The sequence below is a fragment of the Puntigrus tetrazona genome, chromosome 8 (genome assembly GCF_018831695.1).
Source record: "Puntigrus tetrazona isolate hp1 chromosome 8, ASM1883169v1, whole genome shotgun sequence".
Lineage (NCBI taxonomy): Eukaryota > Metazoa > Chordata > Actinopteri > Cypriniformes > Cyprinidae > Puntigrus > Puntigrus tetrazona.
Genome location: NC_056706.1, coordinates 18,325,070 through 18,333,815, shown reverse-complemented (window position 1 = coordinate 18,333,815; position 8,746 = coordinate 18,325,070). Strand labels below are relative to the sequence as shown.

The 8,746-nt window shown below is 38.5% G+C and overlaps 1 protein-coding gene across 3 annotated transcripts; it reads right to left on the bottom strand.

Annotated features, from left to right (window-relative positions):
• Window positions 1-102: 102 nt before the first annotated feature.
• Window positions 103-7,358, bottom strand: rnf34a (ring finger protein 34a). Of its 3 annotated transcripts, XM_043247606.1 has the most exons (9): window positions 7,221-7,358; window positions 5,887-6,105; window positions 4,946-5,133; window positions 4,645-4,846; window positions 3,492-3,554; window positions 3,204-3,405; window positions 3,024-3,053; window positions 2,816-2,857; window positions 103-1,660 (listed from the first exon to the last, which is right to left on the bottom strand). In XM_043247606.1, the coding sequence occupies exons 1-9, from the start codon at window positions 7,224-7,226 to the stop codon at window positions 1,476-1,478; spliced, it is 1,137 nt and encodes a 378-aa protein (XP_043103541.1). In that variant the 5' UTR covers window positions 7,227-7,358; the 3' UTR covers window positions 103-1,475. The 3 variants fall into 3 exon arrangements, with proteins under 3 accessions (XP_043103541.1, XP_043103542.1, XP_043103543.1); XM_043247607.1 differs by lacking the exon at window positions 2,816-2,857; XM_043247608.1 differs by lacking the exons at window positions 2,816-2,857; window positions 3,024-3,053.
• Between the last annotated feature and the right edge of the window lie 1,388 nt (window positions 7,359-8,746).

Below are 8,746 nucleotides of genomic sequence, written 5' to 3'. Positions count from 1 at the left end.
AGTGAAAAAGCAGGGGAAAAAAAGCAAAGAACTTTGGTATACCGACTTAATTAAACAGCACAACAATTTGACATTCAAGAATTAAAATGCGGCACAATTCAGTACAAATATTTCTTAGCACTTTTATTTAAGTATCACAAGGGTAACTAAGAACGTACATCTTGTTTGTTAATTCTATATTAAATTAACAGAGCAACTGACCAAATGAAAAATTACTTTGGGTTAAGAAAAATAAACATCTGAATAGGCGTATACTCGGGGGGGAAAAAAAAAAAGATATGTCGTAAACGTAACGAATCTGAATACACACCGTAACATTACATGAATGCCTTATAATCTAAAATGCCACACGAAAAGAGGCTGGTATTGCTATGGTGTCTGAGTGAAGCATTCATTTGTGCAGCTGATGCTCGTCAGCGCTATGCAATGTGCCATAATGCAATGTTTAATAAGGTTTTATCACACAAGTGAGCAATGGCTACAAAATATGGGTATATGATTTGTATAGGGCACCTCTCTCATGGTGTCCTTATTTTCACTTAATTTTTCTTAAGGTTTTTAGACGTACTATCAATAACAGAAAAGCAACAGTAACTGCACTGAAGATTGTTTGGCACCTAAAATAAGTCTTTGTTTTACACTGTGCATTTTGATTAAGTTACTGTTACTTTGCACATACATAAAATGCACATTTCCGAATTCTGTTCATTAACAGTTACACTGTGCCCGTTTACGGTCTCACTTTACAAAACAGTTCTATCCCTTCCCGTTTCTCACCGACTTCACACACACTCAAGGTCGCGTGACCCAAAAGTACAGCGGTGACTGAGAAACTTAGCAAACAAGACATTTGAAAAAGAACGAAAAAGTTGCGTGATAAAAAATAAAAACAGAACTGAATAATGACCTGTTGCATACCACAAAACCTTCATTATGCCACTCATTAAATCACTGACAATATCATACCAGTGTCAAGTTACAAGGAGGTACAACGTAACTTTTAGGAACTCTAAAACTTTGTTCGGCTACGCAAAACAAAAGCCCATTCACAGATGTTGCAACGAACATAGAAGAAGAAGAACGGGGACATTCGGATCCTTCATCCTGAGTTATGGCGCATGATGATGAACACACTTGAGTGATTCTCATTTGGTGAGTCTCTCACAGTGCTCGCGTGTGACAGGTGAGCAGGATGCTTTCAAAGCTGTAGGACATCGAGTCAAGGCTGTGAGGTGCTGCTGCTGAACAATTGCATATTATTACAGAGCCTCTTTGAAAGAGCTTGTGGAATGTTTTTATTGAAGCATTTATTGACAAAGCCGCTGCGGACCGCTGTCTGAAGGCTTCCCGAAACTTCATGAAAAATTAAGCAGAGAATTGTATCTTTCTCACTGTTCCGATGTAAAGACAGGGCACACGTCCTCATCCAGTCTCCAAATGGTCCACGGGTGGAGCGGGATGTTCTCCCAGCAGCATTAAGACTTGAAAACATGCACAGCCCTGATAACGTACTGTCTGCAGATAGGACATTCACTCATGCGCTTCCCGCACTTAGTGCAGGTGACCATGTGACCGCACTCCAGCAGCACGCAGTCTATTATTGCGTCCATACAGATGCGACACAGGTTGTCGTCATTTGCTAACTGGGTTTTGCAACCATCTGGAGAGAGAGAAAAAAAAGAGAGAGAGAGAAAAAGAGAGAGATATGTTAATATCACAGGTGCCAATCTCTCTATAAGGACAGGATCTTGAATAAAGCCCAAAGTACACTTTGTTTTTTGCACTTACATCTGATCCAAAATAATAATAATAATAATAATATATATATATATATATATATATATATATATATATATATATATATATATATATATATATATATATATATATAGTGTATTTTATATTTATTTTTATTTTATTTATTTTTAGACAGAACTGTGTAAGCGGATTAAAAAAATATATATTTTTGACACAAATAAAGAATTTGTACTAATTAAGTACTATGAAAGGCTGAACGTTTAAATGCACAATAAAAATATATAGTATATAGTGTGTGTGTGTATATATATATATATACACTTTGGACTTTAATCAATGGGTTCATTTCCTGTATGATGAACCAAACACAACAAAGATGGCCACCACTCAAAATGAATACTTCCAACTAGTAATGCACCCAAATTATGGGACCCAAAATATTAGGTTCAAATGGCAAAAAGAAAAACTAATTTTCATCAGTAGTAGTTTTGGTGGACCGAAATCATTATTTGAGTTTCTCTCATTATGCCTCGTTCACAAAACGTGTACAAGAAAAAAGACCGAAAATGATGCTTCAGTGACATGCATGCAAAATTCATTAGAATGAAATAAGCGACTCATTGATGAAGAACTTAACATGTAGGTTATCACCTGTGAAAAGACTGGGTAGCTTACAAGTTTGTTTGCCAGAATTCAGTAGCAGAAAATAAAATCGTTTTGGTCCATCACTACATCCCAACTCTTGCATTGTGCAGTTTATTTGAACCCTAGCTATCATACAACAGTAATACTTGATGAAGGGCACAGATGGAACGGGATAATGCGGGTAAAACGTCACATAAGATACATTTTTATGACTCTTAACCCTACCAGTAAAATGCATTATTAAAATCACAAAGTCAATGTCACAATACATTTTTCCTTTGCTTTTTCATTGAGAATACATGCTGTCTGGCAGTGGCCATGCAGGGAAGGGGTTTGAAGTGCAATGACATCACAAACTTCAGTGCACCGGTGGGTGTGACCAGGAAACATTTCCACCAATCGCAAGCCTTACCTCCGATTCCACCATTGCAGATTGGAGGGGGATAAGCTACCACTTAAGTGGGAGGAGCAAAGCACAGCTATTAGACTCGGCTAGGAGTTCAAGAATTAAACAGTCTTTTTCATTTACTGTGAAAAGCTCAAACCGCATGAACTCCTACACCTACGAAAGCGCTCTGTACAAACTTGAAGTCAGACTGTGAGGTGAAGTCATTTCCTACCTGCAGTAATGGGGTTGCTCACATTTTCCACTGACGGACACAAAACAAAAAGCTTTAGTGACAATATATGTTCTCATTGATATTTTCTTTTTGCAAATGAGTTGACAGCCAAGTCAAGAAGTTGATCCTAGACTGTGTGTCGCTGTATATATGGAGCGGTGTTGAGCGTTTAGCGCTTACTAGATTTGCGATTGTCCTCGCTCTCCCGGTAAAGCCTCCTGACGCGCTCCACCAGCTCCCACTTCTCACAGCAGCCCGAGAAGCTCACGAAGTTCCTCGCCAGGATCTCCTTCAGCTGCCGTACGGTCAGCTGCTCCACATCATCAAGAGACGACAGGTCTGACAGAGAAGCTCTAGCCCGCCGCCGCGTCTGAGGACTGACCTGATGGCCAAACGCATTATAGTCATATCGTCAGCGCAATTCAGTTGATTGATTCATTTCGGGTTGCACTAAGTGACTTAACTCACCTCAGGCGTGTGTTCTGTCTGGTCGAGGTTAAGGAGTGACACTGAAGTGGAGTCCTCGATGTCCTATCAGCAAGGAAGGTTTACACAGAAACAGTATAATTAGCCACGTCCCTTACAGCTATAGCGAGTATTTCTGCCACAACTTTTTTGTTAAAGGTATAATTGGAATGAAGTGCACTTCCAAAACCGAAAGTGTGCAAACCTGTTCTGCCACGTGCCTTTTGACAACTAATGTTACACTTCTGCTCCCTTGAACAGCTGAGGAACCATGTTTGACATGAAATACTACTGCATTATACTTGTCTTGTATCGGAGCATATGCTTCCGACTTAGTAGGAGGTTAGGAACATAAACAGTATTATGTTTCAAAGTGCGCTGTGCCATTATGTGGCTACTTGGTTTAGTCATATTGCATGTTGATTTTAGCGCTGTATTCATCGCGGGGAGAAATAACATCACGCTTTCACTTCAATTGTGTAATGTTTTAGTTTTAAAATAAAAACGTAAAATAATAGAAATTAAGTAATTTAAGGAAAAAACAAACATCCCTTTCAGTTCATTTGACACATAAGTTTGAGTCAAGTGTATTAAAAAAAATTATAAATGTATTTTCTGGAACATATGTGTGCCATAAGTGTGTGTGTGTGTGTGTGTGTGTAAGTGTGTATATCGGTTATCTTATTATGTTGTCTTTTGAGGAAAATCAAATTTTTTGATTCATAATGAAAGATGACATTTTTATTGTGACCCTAAAAATCATAAACAGTGCATGTTAAATGGCATGCGTCTTCATTAAACAATTTTTTCATGAGGTCCATTATTTCTCTCTGATTTGCTTCTCTCAATTATAAGACATATTTCGTTTTGTCTTTTAGTATAATTTCCTTAATTATAACGTTTGACTGTTTTTAAACCTGCAGTCAAACTTCAATTAATGTGTATTATATATATTTTATTTTATTTAGCCGTTGACACTGGAAAAACTGACAGTGCTTCATTCAACAAATATCAGAAACAGGTTCAGTTAAACATAAGTTACAACTTAATGTTTTCTTTTGCTATACAAGTACTATTTGTCTGCATATTGAAACACTTTTTTTCTATTTTTAAATAAGACAAATCACTACCTATTCCAAATGTATAAAGGGCGCACCTGATTGGTGGACTCTGAGCTGTTGCTCCTACTGATTGGCTCTCCTTGAGTTGGAGAGAGCGCTGAGAGAGGGGAAGTGGGCTCTTCAATTGAAGGCGGTGGGCTATAGAGGGGGCGGGACTGCAGAGAGGGTGTGTCTGGATCGTCCTCGCTCTCTGCCCCTTGATGGCAAAGCACCAAGTCCACAAGATCCTCCTTCTCCCTAAGAAAGCATTTAAACAATTCAAAAAACACGGACAACATTTTCATAATGCGTCCTATTATTCACAACGCTCGCTTTCTAAAGCCTGTGCAAAAGTACCTGCAGGTATCAGTGTTAATGTTGCGTAACGTGAGGTACTGCCGCAAGTCTTTAACACGCAGACGCATGAGCTGGGGACGCTGGAATGCAGTGCCCTTCAGCAGGTGACAGGTCGTGCATCTGCGCAGGTTTTCCTGAAGTACCGAGCACAGCGAACAAAAGCTCTTCTTACAGTCAGAACAGATGTGCTGCGGTGGAGAACAAAAGAGAGTCAAAACAACAAGATACAAGGTTATAAGTGTAAATTTAGGAATTTTAACTGGCGAGGTAGCCAATATTACATTTGAAGTAAATATGTTTAAAAAGCGCTAAAATGCGACTTCATCATTACAAATGCAATCAAATCAAATTTTTATTTATCATACATGCCTGATACAGTCTGCGGTGTATTTTAACCATATAACAAAGATATAGTTGAGTCCTATTTATAGAAAAGCAATCAAAAAAATCTTCTATTTACATTTAATTTTTTCCCCATTTATAACACGCTTATAGATGGAATATAATATACTTTTTCTTTTAATTGCAAACGTAAAAATATTTGTGCATTTTAGTCCATGCAAGTTAGATCTTAGGGGATCTATACGCATTACCATATTGCTAAAATTGGCCAAATAAACTTTTATTAGATTTTAAAAATGCAGTCTCTCGCTTCTTTGGAAAATATTGAAGACTCGTTTTGCAACCAGGGTCAAATCAAATGAAATACCAAAGGAAAACGTCTCTTTACTTAACGTCACCCACTAACTATTTTTGTCAGGCTGTGACTCCAGTTTTGTTTTTATCAAGTACAAGCCTGTCAACATGGACCATGGACTTCCTGATTCAATGGGATATAGGTCAGCATTACAAAGTGTTTCATGATCTAATAAATGTTTTTAGGTTTAATGGGCAAAGCGAATGCGATCGGATTGCATTAGCAGGTGTGCGGGTCCACCTACCCTCCTCCTAAAGACAGAGAAGGCTTGCCGACAGGCTTGACACACCAGACTGGTGTTGCTGGCGTTGGCGGTTGGGTATGTGGAGTATCCTGCAGTGGGAGCGAAACGAAACGGCCCCGCACCTGCCCCAAAACCTGGCTGCTGCCCTCTCACGGCCCCGGTACCCATCACCTCATTCAGCAGACCACAGCATGATGCCCACATGGACGAGGCCCCCGCCTGCACAAAAAACAACACCCAGAATAGAGTTTTTAAAGATATGATTGCTCGAAAGACATAGAAGTGAAACATTAAACAAAAGGTACTGATTATTAACACGCTGTAACCGACTACACACATTGAAAAAGTTTTATATTTTGTCATTTGTCAAATAGACAATTTTTATTTTATTAAAGCTTACAGAGGCGGTGTTTTTATTCAAAATGATCCATGCATATTTTTAAAACTCATGTGCCATCAGAATCGTAATAATTTCTCATAAAAAGAAAAAACACTAGCACGTGACTAGATTTATCATATTTGATGCACTATTTGTATGCGCACTGATCTTTATGAATAAAGTCCTAAATTAAATCTCTCAACTGAATTGTTCTGAAAACATGTTATTGCAATACATATTATTGCATTGTGATGCGATATCTTGTTACACCTCTAATTAAGACTCCGATGTGTAAAAATTGCAATTGTGAGAGTTAGATAACAATAGTAAGTCTGAGCTGCTGTGCCTTATTATCCCACATTTTCTGGGTCATTCAGAATATCCTGGCCTGAAATAGTTCCCATTGACTAGGATCAATCCCATTAGAGACGGATGGGAATAGGGCTAAGCCATAACAAGAGATTAGTGTGCTTTAAATGACTTATGACTGCAGCCAAAGCTCTTAGTGACACTCAACAGAGAGTAACCATAGCGTTTTTATTTTCATAGGGAGCCAGCATGATAATCAACTCCCAATTGTCATTGTGTGGCTCAGTGAAGGATCGGTCCTGTTGCTGGGTCTCACCTCCCAACAAATGAAAACACGAGAGCAGAAGAGTTAAAAACAAATAGCCACATTACTGATCACTGCATTTAACACTAATTCAATGCATTATTACATAATTACTCAACGCATAAACGCTATTAGCTGCTAGATTCGGATACACGTATATTTAAAACATGTCACCGGTGCACAAAAATCGCACAAAGCAAACACGCATGAAATGCTAAACTGGAATCAGTTGTTTACTTATCGAGCCGATAGCAAAGTAGCGGGTTATTAATGCTAGCACGACATGCAGCCAATACAGAAACAAGTTCGAAACTAAACGAGTGTGATGAGAAACGACTGTACCTTCATAGCAACTCCAGGACACCGCGGGGAGTCACCCAGCTGTACGTGAAGGCAGCCTGGCCATTGCTCGTAAACGGCTACCTCTTCATTTTCAGTCTCGGTCCACAGCCGCACCGGGAGGATCGCTGTGCAACTGTAATGAAGCGTTTTCAGCCAATCACGGCGGTGGAAACCCGGTGACGCAAGACCAAACAGCCAATCATCTCTCACCTCCGATAGTGCAGCGGAAGTTCGTGCGCTGGGATGAGAGTAGTTTATGCTGTATTTATTACACTTCGTGAAATCTTCCCCTATTTTATTATCCTAAAAACGGCACGCTAAGCATAAGACGTTGTGATAATATATAATTAGAGATCTATATTTAATTTATTAGTGTAGCGCCAAAGTAATGTTTATTATTACTAGATAAACTGATGATGGATAATTAATGGTGTCACCCGAGTCACAGGTCACCGATGCTGGCAATTAAAAATTGATCAGCCCAGAATTTAAGTCAAAATAGAAAGGTTTTGTGTTGATCAGTATCAGTTTAGTATCTGTTTAGTGATATATGTCGCCAAACTGTAAGCTGAAGTTGTTTCTAAACCTGATATCAAGTCCCCCTCGGGTTCAGTGTGAATAAGGTTAGCAACGCTGCTCTTCACCGTCAGTTCACTTGTACATAGACCTACAATATAAAAATCTTATTTTCACATAACTGTAACGCCATGTCTCGTAAATATTCTGAACATTGTCGACCTCTACCGTATGTAAAATAAAATTAAACTGATTTTCTTCTTTTTCAACACGTTTGAAGTATTTATCTCAGAAATATTCAACGAGAGATATGTGTGTAAAACGATAATAAGCTATATGCTGACAAATAAATAAAAACGTTGTTAGAGCTTGTTCTCTAAAACAGTGGTTCTCAAACTTTTTTAGCGTAAGTACCCCTTTTATGACTTTTTTTCAAGCCAAGTACCCCCTGACCAGACAATGATATTTTGCTTTAAAGTACAGTGAAATGAGACTGACACAGTTAATTTATCTGGTGCCTCACAGCAGATTTATTGCTTATAAAACATTTCTGTATGCTTTACTTTTAACTATGAAAATCACTTAAGTATTAGGCATACCAGTTAACAGTTTCAACGTTTTTTTGTTTTTTTTTTTTCAAACATGTTGCAACTTTGTTACTTTGTTTGTGTGTTTGACCAGTTCAGTTTTCATACTTTTACAAGTATAGTATGTCCATTTGTGTCAGTTTGTCAATAATCTTTTCAATGGGATACATGGGCCTGTCCTTCTCTCAAGATTTTTGACATTCTTGGTGGCAGGGAAGCTACAGCTGTTATCAGACTGTTTTCAAGGCAAAGTCTGTTTCTTTGTTTTGTTTTTATTTGAGTCATTGCTGAAAACCAAATGGGAGTAGGTGTTCCAAAGCCATTTTCCCGAGCTCTGGGTGCTCTCCCCTCACACACACCCAAAACTCTGTCAGGGAGAAGTTTCCAAAAGAAGTCTGCAATCCACGGTCTGTGGATAAATCC